The sequence below is a fragment of the Streptopelia decaocto genome (genome assembly GCF_964273445.1).
Source record: "Streptopelia decaocto genome assembly, chromosome: 3".
Taxonomy (NCBI): domain Eukaryota; kingdom Metazoa; phylum Chordata; class Aves; order Columbiformes; family Columbidae; genus Streptopelia; species Streptopelia decaocto.
The window spans coordinates 72,472,855-72,495,108 of NC_138656.1; the positions used below are offsets into that span (position 1 = coordinate 72,472,855).

A 22,254-nucleotide genomic window follows, 5' to 3' on the forward strand; every position below is an offset into this window, starting at 1 on the left:
CCTGGAAGCTGTGACCCTTTCTGCAAGAATTCAATGATCCTTGCGGGTCCCTTCCAACTCGGGGCATTCTATGATTCTATGAAGTAACTCCCTTCATTCAACAAAATCTCTAACTAGGCACCTCTTATAGTCCCATGGCTTTACTGGTGTGCACTATGCACAGAACATACTTGGCATCAAATTTTCCCTATCAAAGATCAAGAAAAGAGATCCAAAATCCTTAATGGAGAAACATGGGGGAAAAAATAAATCTTTCTGCAACCATTATGAAATCATGGAATAAAACAGAGAAAGCAGAATCTAGAGAATCTCCAAAGGTTTTCTCACTCACATGCTAATGACTAGTAACTTTAGTCTCAGCTGAAAACAGCCAGTAGGTAGTATACATGTTTCCTTAGCATTAAACAAGAAAAAAAAAATCATTAACTTTGTGCCAAAGGTTCCCATGATCAAAAACCATACACTGGGTTCCCTAGCTTCTCAGATTTGACTCTCCAGTAAGTTAATTCTGCTTACTTAACAGTACTTGAAACCAAAGCCTTCAGAATATTGTTTGCATGTTCCTTCAGAACAGTTTGAAGACATACCTGTAAATAGACTTTTTTTGCACCAGGAATATAATCTGCAACTCTGCCAAAGATCAGTCTGCCAACTCCTGAAGTAATGCCCAGACACAGCAGCAGCACTTCTTCTGGCACACTGTCACCAAATCTGTCTTTTACGTGCTTCATCTGTTTTAAAAGAAGGTTGAGAAAATAAACTGGCTTTAGAGTTAAAAGGAAGATAAACCTTAGATAACTTGAGTTAAATAGAAATAATCTGTGAATCTCAGACTTACAAATATGGCTACAAATAGTCTACTAACTTACTCTGCTTTACAGATTTTTAGAATAAGTTTTGCACTGGCTTATCAGTAGTAAGCGCAATACAATAAAAACAATCAGAAAATATGTTGCTTTATTCACAATTAATGAATTCAAGAAAACAACAAGGCTGTATCTAATACCAAGAAAACTGAAGAGAACCCTTAAGAGAACCCAGAAGGATTCTCCCCAACCACTTTTAATTTACCACTCATAGATATAAAATAATGCAGAAAACACAGAAGATGTCTAGAACTGGTGGCTTCACTGGCTGGGACACACTCTCAGGTCTGAAGGTGATGCACAAGTATCACTACAGTACTGTTCTGAGCGTTAAGACATGAGATACACGCCACCAAACTTATAGGATATCCCAGGGCAGGAGCAAGAAGCATGGGGCAGAGAGCCAGAGGCCAGGAAGTGCAAGAAGGAGGTGCCCTCCAGACTGTCTCATCCTGACATCCATGGTCACCATGACATCCAGGGGAAAGGAGGAAGAGGAGCAGGAACCACCTGCAGTGCCAAACACACCAGCAAGTGCTTCCAGGAGAGGGTGCAGCTACAGCAGCGACAAATGGTAGAATGATTTATCAGCCACTTCAACGTAAAGAACTAAAGCAACTGACCAAAAATTCTGACAATAGACCATCAGCTACTATGTGATGAACTACCAGTATCAATAACTCTAACCTTCCAAGTCATGTTAAAAATATATATATTCTTTGTTTCTTTCCACACTGGTTGTCTGTGAATATTTTTTTAAATCAACCATGAAGACCAGAAATTACCCCATAAGACAGATTTGTTGCACAATCACTTTTTTGAAACACACTTGGCAAGAGCAAATATGCCAAAGGGGCTTTAGATGTAGAAGTCATTTGCATAGTCCTGCCACCTGTGCTCATAACTAATTCCAAACAAGAAGCTGTAAAGACTCAGAGGCGAGAAACAGGAAACAGAAGAAACTGATATGTGAGGGAGACAAAGTAACCACAGGGCAACAGATCTGGATAGCAAAAGCTGCACAACAATTTTTGTTACTAGTTCTGATCATATAACAACTTCAAACTAGAGAGCCCTTATTTTCCTATCTATAAAATGGGAAATTTCAGTTTCAGTAAATACTTCTAGAGCAAAATAGTCACAATGTTCTTTCCTGGCCAGAGTGTTAACACATAAGCAAAGGCTTATTTTCCAACAAAAGAAAATCACTGTCACTCAGGAAATATTGTTTAAGTATAAAATCAGTTGGCTTTTGTTTATATGTCACAGGAAGTCTATTAAATCTAATATTAATTTGTCCAATATAATTGATTTTGTCTGAAAGGAAAAAAAATAAGGGTTAGTGGTTTGGGTTTGATTTTAATGAGTAACTTCTAACTTCAATTGAAGACAGATGCTTGCTCTATTTTTGAGGGGTTTTTTTCCTTTCCCATTTGGGAACAGAATCTAAACTTTTCTTCTGAAATGATATTTAAACAGAAAAGATAAGTTGTGCTATTTATTCCCTTTCTGTCAAGGTGAGAACAGGAAAAGCTGACAGTTTTCCCACCCCTACCTTTACATGTCTGTCAGCACCTGCTGGCCCAGCCAGCAAGAGAAGCGAAGGTATTTTCTGCCATTCTTGTCACCTGCTCCATGTTTCTGCAGCCTCTGGTTTGTTTTATTTGCAGAAGTGATTCATGCACTCCCCAGAGGCTTTTCAAGAGGTAAAGCTCTACATCTAGATAACTATCAACCCTGCCTCTGCAACCGAGTTACTGGATTTCTCAAAGCAGCACTCCCAAGTGAAATGCTGTGCTCTCTTAGCTCAATGGGGGAATATTGGATCAAATCCACTCCTTAAGCAGGAAAATAATCACTACTCATCTCTTATCTTCAAATATCCAAATCAGTGTCTAGTTTTTTAGCTTTCACTTCTTTTACACACACCATAAAGCAAGCTTCCAACAAGATATGCAGAGAAACTTCTTCCCCAGGAAGACAGTGGCACAGGCTGCCCAGAGAGCTCCTTCAGTCTCCTTCCTTGGAGGTTTTCCAGACCCAGCTGCTCAAAGCCCTGAGCAGCCTGGTCTTGTCTCAGAGCTGACCTTATGACCCTCAACAGCAAACTCAATCTACAGTAATATAGTCACTAAGTAAGCAGAAAGGAACAGCAGTATTATTTACTGAATATTTGCAAATACAGTGATTCAGGATTAATTCAGTGCTGCAAATGCTAACTCATTATGGACATTTATTGTAACTATAGGTTAAATACATTTATTTATGATGAAGTAATTAAAACAAAGTTCAGATTTCCACAGATTTTTAACTGATAAACTCACTCAATAAATCCCAGGATGGGCAATTACTTGTGAACCTTCTCAGGCAGCATCTCACACATTAATGCTCTTGTCATTGCAGAACAATATAGGCTGTAATTATGTGACTCTTTAGGCATTATTTACAGCAGTCAAATGGGGACCCAGGCACACAGCAGCATGTTGAAGGTCAAAGCATTTTCCTGTGGGTGTTGCCTGTTCCCAGTAATGCAGCTAGCTCTTCCCTCATTAGAGCTGTGTGCATGCTGAATTGCAGGGTTTGATTTTCCCAAGTGTAGAAAAGGCCTGTAACTTTGCCTGAGCCAACCAGTACAAGATTTTTCAGACTGGCATGGCTTCATTGCTATTTAAAGTAAGTTCTCGTTGTACAATCCAATTTTCCAAATCAAGACAGACAGACACAATATAACAGAACACATCCCTGGCACCAGCATTTTACCTTGTACTCTTGCTCTCTCTTATCAGGGTAATGCATACAAACACAGATCTTACTATCCACATTCTTCTTATTGTTGGGGCGAGACTAGAAGAAATATTGGCTGCTTGGTAATAGCTGGAATGCTTTCAGATATACTGCCTTTACCAACCTCTCTCCATCCAACCAAGACCCAGAATTTGCCAAGATCTTCCATTCAATGCACACACATTTCAGTTACAGTCATGCACTAAATCAAAGATAGAGCAATCTGAGCATAGCTCTGGTTCCTTTCTCCAAACACAAAGAACCTACATCTGAAAGAGGACGTGATGAACTAGTAAGAAATAATTCTCTGTCAACTGCTTTTCTCCTGTGTATATTCCATTTTGGGAATTCCCAATCGAGTAAAGCTTTAGTATGCTAAACACAATGCAATCTCTCACAGAAAGAGACGGCCAGCAGCAATATATAAACTAGAAAACTTTGAGCACATAGAGAACAGCACTTTCTTCAAGTCCTGATGTCTGACACTGTCCTTAGGCTGGTTCTGAACAAAGAGTACTACTGGTATCATTTGTAAATTGGAGATACTATTCCTAACTGCTCCAAATTCAAAGAGATGAGGGGAGTTCCTTTGATATTGATATATCTTTTCCAGACAAGAAAATAAAAAGGATAGCCTGCACAAGCTTTTTATTCTTCATGCCTTCTAGAAATGCATTAGTTCTATAGAAATCCAAACAAAACTGTGCTTCCTTGGAACACAGAGTGGTGAGCTTTGCCTGTAAGTAACAAAGATGAACCTTTGCATGCAGTGTCAGATGAGTCTGAAACAACCTTACAGGCAAAAAACTGCAATCAGAGACTGAATCTATCATAGGGCTTATGATAGGGCTTATGGTATGGAATCTGCTCTGAGGTAGAAGCACTTGTGTTTTTCAGTACTAATTGGCCCTTTTAGCCATGCAACAATTTTAAATCCAGACACCCCAAATAATTCTAGACTGGTGTAAAGTATCAGACAGCCATCAATCTGGACATGGCAATACCTCCACAATCTATCTATTTGATTATTACTACTGTGGCCTTCAAAAACCCATTCAGTATTATTAGTAAGCACAATGGCCTTGTCATTACATCACTCAGATTTATTTTTTTTTCCCAAGCTGTAAGTGCGAGAAAGGCAAAAGACAAAAATAATCTAAGTGCATGTCCAAGTAGGGTATTTGCAACTGGCAGGACACAAATGGAGTGGTATGCGTTGAAAAAAAAAAATATACTGGTGCTCATCTTCAAGACTACAATTAAATCTTCAAAATTTCAGAAAACTAAAAGCTTAGGTTTACTTCACTTATCTCTTGAGAAAAGAACAGCCTTACAGAAAACATTCGGATCTTTCTGTGCTGTTAGTGCCATCACACAGCAGCCTCCCTTCAATAAACAAGTCAACCACAAGCCTGAAACAAGCCAACTCCTTCAATGACCTTGAAAAAAATATTACTTTTTGCCTTGATAAACATATATCAAGAACTTTGCAGTGAACTGTCCTGGAAGACTGAAAGCTCCAGGATGTGCTGCAAAACAGAGCATACAGTAACTCTGGGCAAATCACTCTTCATTCTCTAACATAAGGATTCACCATGAATGGGGGGAGGGGTATGGAGTAGGCAGAAATCACAGAAAGACAGTTGGTTGGCAGAACTGTATGAAGATCATCTAATGCAAATACATTTCTGGTCCATACTCCACCAAAGAAGCCTTTACTGATGAACCAAAAACTAGCAAACCATTAAGTCCTGACTTGTGAACATCTACTGGAACAATGTTCTTCATGTTAAGTTACATGAAATAGCATTACTAACATGTAATGCAGATCCAATAAGGGAGTGCCATCATTCTGAGATGTACACAGCAGTATTTTTTAGAAATTAAGTGTCTTCACATGACAAGAATATACAAATATACACATTCAAGATAATTCCTGTTTACATACTTGTCACAACAGTGATACTTCCTCTTTCTGTCTCTGGTCAATTTAATCTACATAATGAACAAGGAGAGAATTAAAGAGACAAGGTGATTATTACATTACAACCAGAAAAATTTCTCTTACTCCACTAAGTAAAGCAGATTAAACAAAATAATCCATGCATCATGAAGATTCAGAACAAGTACAAGCTGAATTTGTTAAGTAAAACCTGTTGACAGGTTAACTGTGAAGCCTATTTAACATAAACAAAAGTTCAGAATTCACATTAGATTAATAAAAACTCAAGCTGATATAGTTAAAATCATTTTTTCCCCAAAGTAGCTAGTCCTGAAGAAATTTGCCCTAAAAAATGGGGAAAAAAGTAAAATCTCAGAGCTGTTAAGAGTTATCTTTGAGAGTATGTGAAAGATGAGTTACCTCAGAGATCAAAACAGGCAACTGACAACATAAAACTTAAATTGGAAAAAACAAGTCAATGGTTGTTAACCAATAAACAGTTTTTATACTTGGAGTCACAAATGCTGATCATTTTTAAAGCAATTAAACCAGTTCTCAGATCTTGAGAGTGTGGATGCCAATTAGTAGGCTTGAAAGACATTCAGGGAGTAGTACAAGAAAGTACACTGGGGCCTGAGAAAAGCCCAAAGCATGGGGGATGACCCCTACACTGCTACACAAGGAAGTCTATGACTTCTGCTCTTTCCCTCTGCTGCTCCACTCAGTGTCTCAGGATATTTGCAGCTCCCATCCTCCAGTAGTAGCGCCTGGAGGTGCCAGCAGATACCAGATCCCATTGTAGCCACAAGAGACAGCATAAAGAGATGGGCACAAGGATACTGGTGGGATTGGTGTGGGTTGGGTGGCAGCAGCAAGACAGATTGAGCACACTCATGTCTAGGGAACCTCACAGGGACTGCAAACAAGGATAAGGAATAAAGCCAGGGGATATGTAAGAACTGAAGTGTTACATATACTTGAGTATTGAGAGTTAAATTGTCAAATAACTTACCCCCTTTAAGCATTTTTAAAGTAGATTCTCATTTGTGACTACAACCCACAACTTAGCCTTAGTTCTATCTGTTCCTTGTGGCCCTAAAGCAGTGTTTCCTGGGCTTGTCTTATTCCCAAAACTCTAACTAGCCACTGTGTCAAAAATTATCTACTATCAGCAAGTCCTAGAGAGTTATGGGTCAGTCACATCAACTTGAATTCCCAGAATAACAGCAGAAAAGGAAACAAAACCAGAACTATTTATAAAACTCTAACAGGTACCATCATGAGCCAAGGATGAATGTAGATTTAAAAAAAAAAAAATCTAATTCGTCTCTATTACAGGGTATATACCAAACGTTGACAACAGAGGGAAGGACAGATGTAACAAATCTTAACCTTGGCTAGTGTTTTGATATTCTCTCAAACATAACAATTCTTATAAACCAGTTTGGAATACATGACTTAAAAGGAACAACTGTAAAGACGGGCGTTCTGCCTTTGGAAAAGCTGTTTTTAAAGATTAGTTAGTAACTGCAAAATGTAAGATGATTGCCAAAGAAGGCTCTGTAAAAACCAAATGTACTAGTATTTAACACTTTCATTAATGATACGGACAGTAAAATAGAGACTGCAGTTGTTAAACTTGCAAATAACATCAAATGATGAGTATTGCAGGTACTGTAAAGGAAAAGACTGGAATTCAGAATTATCTTGACAACCTGGCATCTCAGTCAATAGTGTGAAATAAATTATTAATTTCCATTAAAACATTATGAGGTAAATAATATTCAAGAAACACTACACAAGATAAAAATCAGATGCATGAATAGAAGATGAAAGAATGATCTCACAGCAGCTCTTTAGAAAAGGAACTGAAAGTTCAGTAGGCTGAACTTCAGCATGTTCTAATAATACCACCATATTACAAAAGTAATGGAATACATCAATTTACAACATGATGTGACTTTCACATACTGCTCAGTACTAGTAAGGCCTCAGCTGAATTATTATGTCCTATTTTGGACATTACTCATTAAAGACATGGACCACATGTACAGAATCCAAAAGAAATATCTATCAATAAGGAGAAATCTGAAAAACATGACTGAAGAAAAATTTTAAAATATTTTAGAAGGTCCTTTTCCAAAGTTAAGTCTGTGCTCAAAAACTGTGTAAATTGGATAAAGTACTGGGATACCTCCAGTTTTCTATAATTCATGAAGTGATTTGATGGATGTCTTAGTACAGTCACAAATACATATTGAGTGTTATAACTTGAAAACTTATTTTAAACTCTAGTTTGGTAAAACTCTGCTACCCATTTGATTAAAAGTAACCTTATGACTGAAGGAGGCAATTGTCTGACATCATCAATTTTAGAAGTAGAATGTAAGTCATTGTTTTCCAATCATTGTGGCATTTACTGATGTGATAAAGTGTTATCAGGTTATAAATTATGTAATTACAACTGAGCATATTATATGCTATGCTATGATTAAGAAATTATGGAATATCAAAACAATGGATTAAGATATCCTGTACAAATACACAACATAACAGGAAAACACTAACCACTGATGATTAACATTGTATGCACCAGACTTTGGCTAATTGTTATAAACACAATTTAAGACAGATTTTCAAAGCAGGTAACAGAAGTGAAGCAACTAAAAACTAATATAGTAAGTTCATCTTTATAGTATTAAATTAAAAGCTTATAGTATGGATTAATTTTATTTAGCATACTCAAGTGAAATTTTCATACAAGTTTGCTGCTACACATCCAGTTTAGTCCTCCTCAACTTTAAAAAAAACACATCTGTTGTACTATTCTGTCTAGTGATAATGCCTTGGCCTTGACTTCCAAACAACTATGGTCAACCTTCATTATCCTAGCTTAAAAAAAATTAAAAAATACTGAGAAGGGGAATATAACAGCATATGCTATTTGTCCAGAAAGAAGTGCAAAGATATGCTAACAAAATGATTTTTTTAAAACTAAAAATTATTATAGTTACTTCAGTTAAATACCTTATTTCCTTCCTTATTTCTGCCTAAATTAGACATTGCTGGAAATATCACAAATTTTATAGAAAAAATATATTCAGCTTCTGAAAATTCAGTTCAGCAAAGCTGAAGGTAAGCTTACAGTTGACTATATGAGAGGACATGTGCATTAACCAATTAAATGAAGTAGTAAATGGAAAAAGGTGAGGGCTAACACCATTATAATGCAATAATCAAGACCTTTATTAGAGTATTGTGTTAGCTATAGCATTTACATGGCAGAAAAGGATGTCTTCTCACTGCTGAAGATGTCTGCCTTAGCCAGCTAGTCTTCCAACCTGATTTAAAAAAAAAATAAAAAAGATTCTTTGAGACCCTGATGCTCCAAATTGCTCTCTGGAGAAGCTTCTTATTCTTTGGACCACAAGGAATAGTCAGTCAAACTGAAGGCCTTCAAGTCAAGCAAGGTCAGTGCCCCTCAGCATGAAAAACATTTTGAAAGACAGCTACAAGGCTGACTCAAGGTCTGTGGAATCTGTCATACTGAAAACCCTATCCAAAGAGCTCATGTGCTGTAGCTACTCAGACAGGAAAATGACAAACAAACACTGGAAGATGGACTAAGATCAGAACGAAAGTCTTTGTTTGCATCAGTGAAAGTGATTAGCCAGGAACAAAAAGCTTTTACAAAAGTATGGGTTTCCATGTTAAAAAGTAATGCTGTTACCTCAAGTAAATTTTACAACTAACCAGTAGAAGTAGCAGTAAGATTATGAGACAAGATTGTTCAACTCATCTGCATGAAAAGAAGCTAGCTTATTACAGCAGCCTCTTCTAAAATTTATGAACATAAATACAGTATTTCTTATCTTTAAGAACAACACAATAAGCAAATAACTTGGGACTGAACTGGTTAGTAAAAGAAGGGTTCATTCATCTACCTACATGTTACAACACTACCGTCATCTTGTAAGAGAGGTTGACTTCCTTACTCCACAAGAGAATTTGTGCTACTTTTATCAAGTCTCTCACACCTCAACTCCTTAAACCATAGGACTTCGGTGAGTAAAAAGCAAAATATACACTCTTAAGCCTTTATTCAGCTGCCACATAATTTTGATGATAACACTTCAATGTTAGAGACCTACTAGTGGACATGCTCATAATCACCTCAGCTTTGACAGAGCTGGGTGAAGTGCCTGTCTCATTCTACTCGGAAACAAAGAAGAAAACTCTCAAAAGAATCCCAATTTTAGATGAAAGTCACAAATACACTGCCAAATATCTACCAGATCAGGGCCCAGAGAAATTGAATCAAGTAGTCATACTTTCATTTAAAAGACAGCAAAAATATGATGATTATAGTCTTCTCTCCTCATACTGAGATATAGCTCTTACTCAAGATACAGACACTTCTGTTCAGTTTTCCTTCCTGCCTGGAGCAATCCAAACCCACCTCTCTCTTTTCCTAGGAATACTCCACCCAGTAGTAATGACAAATTAACTCAATCATAAGAAAAGCACCTGAAAAATAGCTCACAGCTTGACAATTACTGGCAATCAAATGGAAAGAGCTATGTTCCAAGAATTTCTCAAAGAAAAACTCAAAATACATTGAAAGAAATTCACAAGTCTGGAGAGAATTTTAAAAAACAAGGAGGGTTTCTATGCAGCTCTTCTCTGAAGAGAAACTGGACACAAAAACTGGTCTGCATATGAGTGAAGAAAGGTCATTCACTTGATTTTGGTGATTAGTTTTCTTTACTCTGTATGAGGATAGCAGGAAAAAACAACTGAACACAGGCTTCTGGGCACTTGTGCAGCTTGAAAAGTTTAGTTCAGATCAAGATGCCTTAAGCATCCAAAGACAGGAGGCTGAGATTACCACTGAAATAGCATCTTCAAAAAAAAGAAAAAGATAATACACTTCACAGTTTAATATGACTTTGAATATGCTTTGTTTGCTGTTAGAATAGTTTGTTATGCAAGGTACATTAGCTAGTGTTCTGTTAGAGTGATACAAAGGAAACCAATGTTAACTCAGACCATTCAATTCACTAGTAATGCGTACACCTGAGGAAGACTGTTTTGCTCTTATCCTTCAACATCTTATGATTTGTACCTGAGTATACCTGCTACCTAAAATATTTTTTGTAAATTTTCATTTACTGCCAAAAAAATAAAAGGAAGAAAATGTTTTATTTTTCTCAGTTTCTATTCTTTCTGTACTTAAGATTTTTATTCCTCTCCAATACTTACTTGGAAAACATAGTTTAAATATGCTTTCATAATAATTACAAGTATAAAGTAGAAAATTTTCTTTTCCCACACCACCCCAATGTCAAAAGTGGACAATCTAGCCAAGAATAAATATTGCCAGATGAACATGGAGGAATACTGGGCAATAAATGGGTACACAGGATAATTACAGAAGTGGATAAAGGGGGAAAATTTCACTAACCTGAGCAGTCAAACTGCAGCAGATGTTGAGATCTGAAGGGAGATAAATGCAAATATTAGAAAAGCAAGTAAAGCTACTGAAGATTTGGGGTCTCAGATATCTGCTTAATAATTGCATTGGACCTTTACAAAACCAATGCCTTGTTAGTCTCTTCCATTGGAGACCAAAATATGGTAGATCAAGTGGATGACAAAGTTAATAGTGCTAAAATTGATGCCTAGAGTTTTAACTTTTTTAGATTATCTACAGTATAGAGAAATATCTGTTTGACACACAGCTCTCTGTTAGTACTGGACATAAGTTAAAAGGTACTATCCTATCATTACAAAACAGACTAACAGCAGATTTGGGGAAACAGAAGATGCAGCAGACTTCAGACAAACAACTAATGCAGGAGATGTGAAGAAATGACCAGATTTCTTGAACAGCAGCCCATAAAAGCAAATGAATGTAGTGATGGAGGCTCATGTTTTTCCAGTTTGAGTAAAATACCAAATAGGTATTAAACATTATTTTAAACAATGTTTTTAAATTTATGACATAATACAAGTGGCTTACAAGACAAAGACAACACTTACCTTGCAAGAAGTTAATTTATTCAAGATGTGCTATTTGTATGCACTTTACTGTGGACATGCATGTGTTATATATGTTTAAATTCAGAGATTTTTGGTTACTAGAATCCATACAGTATACAACATACTGTTCATCATCATGCTTTCCACTCAGACAAAGGACAGCATTTCCATCTGTGCTTCTATTTGTCTCCACTGGAGAATCCAGGGACATAAGACTTAAAGGGAGGAGAGAGGTGCAGGATTGGGACTGTACACAGAGAATGCACAACCTGAAGAGCTTCACCTGCTGCAAGGTGTGAAACTCCTTTTCCTGGGGCTCCTCGAGCAGGTGCATGTCCCACTGCAGAGAACACAAAGCAACTGCTGCCATCTATGTGGAGGTGACCACTCTTGCAAGGACAGCAACTGAAACACTGGTTTCTCCAATAAGGTGTGAATCTATGATGTCACACCTGACAACATTTAGGGACACAACATTGGAGGGGGGACTTGAAGAGTTACAAAAATATTTATAAGTAATGTAACAGATGATGACAGGGGTCTTTTCAGGCAGAACATCAACTACTGCAGTGAGATTCATCCTGACTATCCTATAGCAGTTCAGAAATAGCAGCTCAGATCTGCCTGGAGAATCCTGGTTCATTTCTTTACCCTTCCTACATTCCAGTATAATAATTCTTAATGACCCAAAACTTTTACTTGGGGAGGGTAACATTTACAAGCAAAAAATGACTATTTTTCTGAATGGGCAAAATAGAGAGACTTTTGTCCTGAATAAATAAGGCCTTTCAGAAACTGAGTATATAGAAGTGAATAGTTTTCAAAGTACATACCAAGAATTTCAAATAAGTTCCTAGAAAACCTGTGGGTACAGAGGATCTCATGAGAGCTTGGCTTTTCATTTCTCCAAGTTGATTGTACAGGAAGACAGTTTTTATTGGCACATATTCTAGTGGCTGAAGGTTCAAACACTGAATTTGCACAACAGAATCTGATCTCTTATTAAGAAAAACAAGGCACATCACCGATGGAGGAATGGGTAGAGACAAGTCAAAAGAGCTGGCTGATTAAAAACAGAGCTGAAGGACAGATCATCTTGGTCCAATTTAAGAGGGTAGTTCAAGGTGACAACAGTTGTAGAATAGTTAAATCACTTTAAGGCAAGGATCTTACACTAGAGGGCAGAGGGACAATCAAATCTGGCAACAAAAATCTGCATCATATCAGCCAGTCTCCTGTTCACTATGTTGTTACTAAAGTGAAGAAAAAAATACTTTTATCTAAAGAACCAGAACAAAATGGACATTCCAGAAAAAGATAGGAAGTATAGGCAACTAGACAGCACTATCTTTTTGTCCAATGACAGATTATGTGGGCATAGCACTAGACCAAACAACTTTCAAGTAACAAACACGGAAGATCTGGAAACAAACTACACCACACAGAGGACATACTAATATTTACCTGAACCGATTTTGTGATGCAGCCTAGAAAATTAGTTCGTTTATATGCATTTAAGAGTTCTTATGACTAACAAAGTGCCTTACAGAGATTCCACCTCCATGCCCCTCCTAGGAATAAAAATGTATGACTTGTTAAGATGGTGACGATTCTGGACACAGTTTAAGCTTTCATCTGAGAAGCAGACTGCATAAATGATTTAGCTTTTAAGTGCCCATCATCTATTCTGATGAGATACATCTGAAATACATTGCTTTAAAGCTTCCCTATACTGCAGAGGGACCATGACTTTTCTCTCCAGTAACAGAAAATAGAATTGCAGTATTGCCAATAGCTATCTTTAAGCCCAGAGATTGTCTGGAGAACAAATTCAGTAGTTCTGAAAGACAGTTTACGTTTTGAGAGCACTGTATCTGACACTAAAACCAGTGAGTTTCCCTCAGTGAAACAGTTGCCCTGGATGTCAAAAGGAGGTCCCTCACAGCCACTTACTAGATTCTTGTAGAATTTCAAGAAGGCAGAAGTGTATATATTAAAAAATACCTCCCTATGGAACAGGCCCACCTTCAACAGCCAATGTGATGACAGATGTAGCCTGGCATGCAGCACATGTACATTTTCACTGTTGTGTTTTATTCTGCTAACCTGAACAGACTCCAGAATTCACTGGTATGCCCTTACAAGTGTGGAAACCAAATAGACCACTATAACCCTCATTATGCCAAGGGAAAAGGTTTGACTTCAAAGGGTTTAAAAACACTATTGAGCTCTTTGATCAAGTTTCAAAATATTTCACTACTAAATACTTTCTGTAGAGAAGATCTATATTAATCAGCTACCTCAAAGACCTTAGTTAAAATCCTCAAAACTCTCAATAATTCAAATGACAACGGCTCTGGTATTGTCAATGGTTTTGACATAAAAGTTAACATAACACAAGCTAAGGAACTTGAAAAATGTAGTAATGCAATGAAAAAGTCACAAAGTTAAAGCAAATGTAATTGAGAGACTGGATCTTAACTTCAGTTTACAGATGAAGAGCTTTCCCCAAACCTCCTCTTTTTTGGGGGATAAAAGTGAGTAATTTTCTATTTCCCAGGAAACTTCCTATTGTAAAAAATACCATTGGAACTACTGGCCTGGTAAGAATACACTGGTACTTCTTCCCAGCCCTTCCCAAAGTCTATAAAAAGAGGAGGCAGCTAAACCAATTTCCTTCACACAACATGTAATAGTGCAGAGAGCAAGAAACCCCTACAAATTCTTCCAAACAATGTATTCCTGGTTTTCATTCAGCAAAAGCACAGCACTTCAGAGGACATATTCACTGGGGTATATTATTTCTCAGTGAAAAAACCGCTACTGAGTGTCCACTGCTGACAGCCAGGCTTCTTTAGGGGCTAAACCTTCACTTCTGTTACAAAGTTTTCCCAAGAATCTGAAAATGCAGTTTACCAGCAGAGCCAGCAAATTTCACTCAAGTAAAATGCTATCAGAGCCTGAGTCTGTACCCAACAATGGTCCTGTGGCTGCTGTTTCTTTTTGGAATACCTTTTTACCTGGCCAAATGCCTGGAAGCCTCTCTACTTTTCATTGTGAGACGCATTTTCTTCTCCAATACCATTGATGAAAATCTTAGAGCTGAGGCCCAGGTGATGCTCTGTTTCTCAGTGGCAGTTTTTAGAACCTGAGGCAGTATCTACCTATTTTTTTTCCAAGCATCAAGTCTGAAGTCTCACTTCCCTGCTCCTTGGAGGTCCCGCTGAAGCTATTCCTGGTACATGCAGATTCAGAGAAGCAATGAGACACTGAATCTTCAGTATTTATCTATGGAGGAGAATAAAACCAGTATTTAAGTCTGTCCCTCAAGACAGATTCTCCCAAAGAAGTTGTTGGGAAAAAGCAGCCAGGCACACACCATTTTTTCCTATCTTAAACACAAGGCACACAGACAGAGAACATATGCACTCCACATACCTACTGCTAACCAAAAACCTCTACATATGCAAATGCATATCCATCCTGGAATATGAACATGGATAAGCATCAAAAGGAAACATCAGATTTACACAGTAAATTAAGAAATAGGCAAAGTACAGTGAGAAATAGTGAAATCTATTTTTTCCTGAGCTATTCTGAAGATTTGAGAGTACACTCAATGTTACGGTAACTTCCACACTGCTTATCAATTAAAGAGTAACTTTGTACACAAGCCTTACCTATATTTAAAAAATAAGCCTAATTTTCAAATAGATTTAGCCATTCTTTAAAAGTGTTTTCTTTAAAAAAGTAGACTTAGAAAAGTAAATTTATCAATACATGTTTTTATCTCTATGTCTACCATCCAGTTGCTTCTTTAAAAGTAAAATATGTAGTAAATATTTTCACCATTTTGTTCAACTATTCAGTTGTTCAGTTCAGTTTTTCATACTGCAAGATGTCAAACACTATAAATAAGACAGGACCTATCATAAGCAATAGCATTTAGTAAAAGTAACTGCTAAAACAAACAATGTCTTTGCTTGAAACTCAGTTAATGGAGATACTGTAAATATCCAAATATAAATTACTATGGGACTGAAACATTGCACAGAAAGTGTTAAGATAATATTTTCAGTCCTAATGGTATTCCTCAGAGTGGCTGAATGTTGCTGCATCAAAATACAACACAATACTGGGCCACTTTTTTGTAAGTGTGTCATAATTATTATAGTCCTAAACTCATACTGAACCTCATTAGTGACCTTAGTCACTGCTTAGAAAAGCCTAAACAGTGACAACATCCATGTAAAGTAGTATTTCTTTTCACCCTCCTAAATAAAGCACAAAAAGCAACAGCACATCTTTTAAACTACCTAACATGTGACCTTGTATCAAATCTTAACAGAATTGACCTAACAAGCTCGTAAGAATTAAAGATGTATGATCCTGATGCAGTACATACTTTAATTCTTATGAGCTTGTTAGGTCTGATGAAGTACATACTTTTTTAAAAAGGTAAGAGAGAACAGCACTAAACACTGAACATTAGGCTGTGATTCCTGAAATCCAGAAGTTCTGCTTATTAGCAGAACAAGCACAGGATAAGAAATGGTGCAGAGACAAGGTTGAGAATGATTTCCTTGTGAGGCAGTCCTTATTAAAAACTTGGAAAGACTGCTTTTGCCTTAATCTGACAAATTTCTGTCATGGATTCATAACTTAAACCTGAATGGACTAAACTAGTGTGGGGGTTTTTTTTGGCTATTTGCCTATTTCAGAAAGACATCAAAAGAAAAAAAAAACACAACTCAATCGCTACAGTTTAGACTGGATTTAAAACCAAGAGGTACAACCATTGTTCAATTTAGTAATCCTATGAATTATCAGTTTGCTATTCAATAAGTATAATAAAATTAAGTCAAAACCTACTTGCAGTATCTCTCCCAACTCAGTTCCTCAAAACCACATGGAACAGAACACCTACCAATGGAATTTGAGACCAATTAAACTGGACTAAAAAAAAAAAAAAAAGCTCTCCCTTTTTGGTTCTCCCCTGTAAGATCCAAAAGGAATATGATGCCTATTTCATATGCAGCTGATATCTACCAGTCATGGACTGGTAATTCTTGCCAGCTCCTTGGCATGAATCCTATATAGCATGCCATATAATTTACTTGTTTATTTGTTAAATTTTCAACAGCTTTTACTCTATCTGGCAAATACACAGCATCTGGTTAAAACTGCAAAGACCTGGCTAATTCTACTATTCCAAAGCCCAAAAGAATCTTTTATTTCTTTCTTCTTACTCCAAGTTTCATAACATGCATCCTCCTTTCCAATATGCTCCAGAAAACCAGACAAACACAGGTGCCTCTGTGTTCCAGCACACAGTCAAGAGCGCCCAACACCACAGCAGAAGCTGCCTTTCCAGGTGGGAAAAATGGGACTTGCTCAGTACAGGAACCAGGTCCGAGGGCCAAGGGTGAGTTGTGGGCATGAGGCTCCATGTATAAATAGGTGGGTTTTCTTAGGGCACTTGCAACCAGCATCCCTTTGTAGCAGTCTGGCTATTGTCGACCATCCCTGACAGTGGGAAAATTCCAAGAGTTTCAGCATCATGAGAGCTGTCACTTGTCCAAGTATTATATCTCTTTTCCAGTATTGCTACAATTTAAAAAATGCAGTAAACAACAGTAATTTTCTTTTTCAAAAGCTGAGGAAAACAATCTCTGGTTGGGTAGATGTACCAGCAAAGAGTTATTTTTTTCTGATAGCCTTGACTTATCTGGAATTACATACTTTTATGTACTTCTGGAAGTACATAAAAATGTGGGGGTTTATCAAAAGCAGACAAAACCAGGATAAAAAAAAATCAAGAGCTATCTACTGGAGTTGAAGTATCTGTGTTGAAGGGCAGAACCCACGTTGTTCCTTTGTTAACACTGATCACTTTCTCAATACAGATCCACAGAGACTTTCTAGAGTTTTAAATAGTCCCCCCAGCACACATTATTGCCCACCAACATTCTGCTGTAGTTCTTCACTTACGCTTTCATAAAAACATACACCTCTTTCAATTAAAAATATTTTTCCCTCTTTTTGAAATTAAATTTGAGTTAGAGGGATGAGAGTTTGCTTAGTTCTAAGAGCAGATCTAAATTCTTGAATGACTTCGGATTTATGGAGAAATAATTACAGAAATAGTGGGTTTTGTTGTGAGAACACTTTGTTCTTTAAGCCCCAAGCAGCAGGTTTATTAGTCTACAACTGCATCCTCCAATCCAGCAACTCAAACTGCTGCTTTCTGTCACAAAAATATTTCTGCTACTGAGGATACATCCATCCTTAGTAACCCCATAAAAAATAATTAAAATAATCCTGAATACATGACCTGTGGGTATTAAATTCTTTTCATCCTGATCACTTATCCAAGATGGAGGGTTAGAAAAATCTTATACATTCTGGAAGTAGAAATACTATTTATGAAATTCAAGTTTTAATTTTCCCTTTCAGCCTCAGTGAAACTGGAGATTTTATTAAACTATTCATATATCCAGATTTCTGAAAGATTAGTGAGCATTTACATAGTACTTAATGGACTGTATATGTAAGCAAACAAATGTGACACTGATGGTACCCACATAGTTTCTTAACCAGTCTAAATAAACACATGAAATTTTATTCTAATTCATACTGTTTATTGCCATTTCTGTCATACTCACTGATCAACGTCTGGTTTAGGCTTTAAATATTTCAAAGTATGGTTAAGAGTCCTGGGTACATAATAAAACAGTACCCCAATCCTTCATGGATTCTTTGTGTATATTGAAAAGTACTGAAATTAAATTTCAGATAGAAATCCAAATCAAATAATCAGATGTTTTAAAAAATTAACAAAACAAACAAAAAAATCAAGCTATTTTTTCATTTAATAATGCTATCTGTAAAGCCAAGAATGAAAGCTGAGCTTCTCTTTAGAATTATTTTATTTTAAAGTAGTGGGAACTTACTACACATCTTTTTACAGATATCTTCCTCTCTGGTTTACAGAAGGACCAGAGAATTATACAATAAAATTGAGTATTTAAAGATCAGTAAATTAAAAAAAACTTGTGGGTTTTAATAATAAAAATTATCAGTTAGAAGATTTCCTAAGAGCTGGTGAATTTTCCCCTCTCAAATGTGGCATAAAAAGCAAACTGACTAACACTAAAGATTTTGTTATAAATATGTAGTTAAGCTTCATGGTTCCTATAGATCTCTGAACAAAAAGAGATTCTGTAATTTAAATCTTGTACTATAATTTTGAGGTAATCTTAAAAATTAGATTTTAACTGTACTTTGGAATAGTTTTATAGTGTTATCAAACATTATATTAGGAACAGCCTTGATCAAGTCATTTTCATGTACTGTAGCTATATTTCCCAACCAGAATCTGTGCTCTGTGAGAAACAAAAGCACTCAATGGGAATGACACTATAAAAAGAAAAACTATATAATATAAAGAGAGATACAACACATTTTGTCCTGTACACATCAGCCAGCAGCTTTGGTCCAGTCTACAAACATGAAGCATTTGTACAAGCATCTTGGTAAAAAATTACAAGCTTTTTGTTACATAAATGTATTTTAGAGGTTCTAACTGATTGCTTATATATAGCATTGTTCTTCAATTCTCTGAAAGTGTTATCATTTACTACCTATCCAACAGCTTCTTCTCTGTAAGACTTCTACTCCTCTGAACACTGTTTTATTTCAAAACACCTCTACAAAACTTAGGGGGAAAATAGCATAAGCTGTCCCAATTGCCTAGCCATACAACAGTAGTCTTCAAGATCTACATGATTAAAAACTAAGTAACAAAAACTAGCCATGAATAAAAGTCAGTTTACAGCTGCCCAGAAACAAACCAGCCCTCATCCTAAGGTAATTTTTAAAATAAATATCTGATGCAGAGCCAGTAGCATAACCAATTCATTGCCAGAAAGTAGTGACACCACTTGCTATATTGCATAGAAACCCATGGGCTTTTAAGGAGTTGAAGACTGACAAAATTTGAGACATTTATTATCATTAATCTTACTGTTCTATCATGGATGAATAATAAACATTAATATGATCCTTCTGTTTTCATAGTGGGTACTAGTTGTACTACTCCATGCTCTTTATCAAATACTCTTGAATATGAAGATGAGTAATGGTCTAAATAGAGCATCCCATTGCAGGCTGTGGGGTTTTTTCCTCCCTTTCCCTATTAAGCCTTTTTATTTGCACCACTTCAGTTTAGACAGAACCACCAGGAAGCTGTTCAACAATAACTCACCATTTAAGTCATGCAATAATTACCAGCCAGATACATTTCATGGAATGCAGTTGCATCAAAATTCTTAGATTAACAGTGTACTATAGAAAAAAATCAGCTAGGGAAACAAATTAACTTAGTGCATGTATAAGACATTGCCGACTGACAGCTTCCCCATCATCAGAAGATAAAGCTCTGTCAGTTACTGTAGACAGCAATAAAACCAGCTGAACTGACAGCCAGAAGCACCAGTTATCAGTTAAATTAGTGCTATAATGGTAAACTACAAAGCTAAAGTTTGATAAAAATCCACGTGCTTGGCTTTTAATAAACCTTGAAAATGGTCAATAAAATACACTCATTTTGTGTGCATATATGCACATTTTGGCAAACACACCTCAATTTTAAGGAACAAAAATGAGAAGTTTTAGTTGTTTTCTGTTATTTACTCCTTTCATTGTTCCTCTGAAACGCAGAGGTAACATTGGCAATGTATGCAGTTGAGTACCAAAATAAAGACTTCTCTTTGGAATAGTATCAAATACTTCTCAAATGCCTCTTTTTATGGTTAAAGCATTTTAAACCATAGATTGAGTACAAAGAACTAACATTTTAACTGGCTGAACTAGTAGTTCTGATTAGAGCCCTGGAATCTCTTTTAATCACAGACAACACCAAAATTCTTTTCATGTTTCTCCCCAGTACAACCTGCACTTTAAATATTACTTCCTATCACCCATTGTTTTCTTTATCCATTACGAAGGGAAACAGCTGTAGTTTTAAATATATCACATGTAGGAAGAAACGTGCACTTACCAAGTGAACATAAGGCACAAAGTATCCAAAAAGTGCAGCTGGGATCCCAAAAGCCCAGATTCGGTAACTGAGAACTTTGAAAACAGAGAAATTGCAAATCTTTTTTTCAGAAGGGAATCTGAACATTCTCTTTTTTCCTCCCTCCTTGTCTTTGGCATCGGAAACAAGGGGTTTGTATGTAAAGCCAGCCAGGAACAGAACAAACATAAGGATGCAGAGGACCCGCAAGGTGTTGAACAGGGCAACAGAATCCAGCAAAACTCTCAAGAGGAAAGGCAACGAGACAGTGAACAAGCTGCTGCCGGCCGTGACGATGCCATTCACCAGTCCAAGGCGCTTCTTGAAATAGTGCCCGAGAATGACCAAGGATGGCTGGTACGCAAACGAGCAGCCACAGGCAAATAAGATTCCGTAGGTGAAATATAGAGGTTCAATGGTGCTGTATCAAAAAAAAAAAAAAAGGTGTTTTGCACAATACTATGGTCACATTCACTTACCATATACAAGCCAGTTTTACAATTAATTGACTTTTACAGAAGTGAGTTAAGAGTTTATGTCTACTTATAGTTGAAATATACTGCGTCAGCTTAATTCAGCAATTACTCTATTTTCTTCCACTGAAGATTTCATGGAATTCAATGAACAGGTAAAAAAAGCAAAGTCATATTTAAGTATAATTGCACCAAACAGGCTGACGAAATTTTTTAAATCATTATTAGCCAAGTATATAAAAATCATATTAGCCAAATAGAAGTTCAACCATTGCTGGGTAGTTTTTGTGTTTTTGTTGTTTTGGGGTTTGTGTTGTTTGTTTGATTTTTGTTTTTCTTATTCCTTTTCCAAAGAGAATTATGTTGTTACACTTTTCTTCACTGTTCTATCATTTCAAATGTAATAATTAACATTACTCAAGAACCCTGGAGAATCAAGTATTTACGTAGCTTATTATTGAAATAATAGCAAAAGTAGTAAACATTATTAATAATAAAAAATAAAACAAACTGGCAGGTTTTGGCAATATAATAAATTACTAGCAAATGATAGACTTTCTAGGTATTTGGTCTTATAGACAAATAATCTGCTTTATATTAAATATTCTAATTCAGTGTTTTGATCCTGATATTGGATATGTTAAGAAATAGGGAAAAAAATTATAAATGAAACATTTCAGCTCATATAAAGGAGGAACTTCATCACAAGGTTCTCCAACATTACCACCTACTATACAACTGAAATGAAGCAGAGCCATTATATTATATCAGACATGTGATATTAAAAGGTACTTGTGCAAGTCATCTTGACAGTATGAAGTAACAGTGTTAGTGTAATTAATTAAATTACTGTTATAGTATTAATAAATCAAAGGACACTAACATATAGATGAAGGAGGCAATGTGTGAGAAATATTTTTATACAAGATTTCTGAAGTGGCACATGATGATTTTAAGTACTATGTTTTCAATGAACCATTGGCTCTTTTCTATGAGCTAACACTTTTAAATCAGTTATAGAAAACTATTTAACCTGTTAGCCAATATATTAATTTTTTTAAAAGAAGT

At 36.3% G+C, this 22,254-nt stretch overlaps 1 protein-coding gene across 1 annotated transcript in view; it reads right to left on the reverse strand.

Annotated features, from left to right (window-relative positions):
* Positions 1–22,254, reverse strand: part of SLC16A10 (solute carrier family 16 member 10) — a 70,915-nt gene that overhangs the window by 7,035 nt on the left and 41,626 nt on the right. Inside the window, exons 3-4 of the mRNA XM_082050106.1 lie at positions 20,696–21,134; positions 588–731 (exon numbers count right to left, since the gene is read on the reverse strand). Coding sequence (XP_081906232.1) covers positions 588–731; positions 20,696–21,134 — 583 coding nt within the window. The remainder of the gene's footprint in view (positions 1–587; positions 732–20,695; positions 21,135–22,254) is intronic.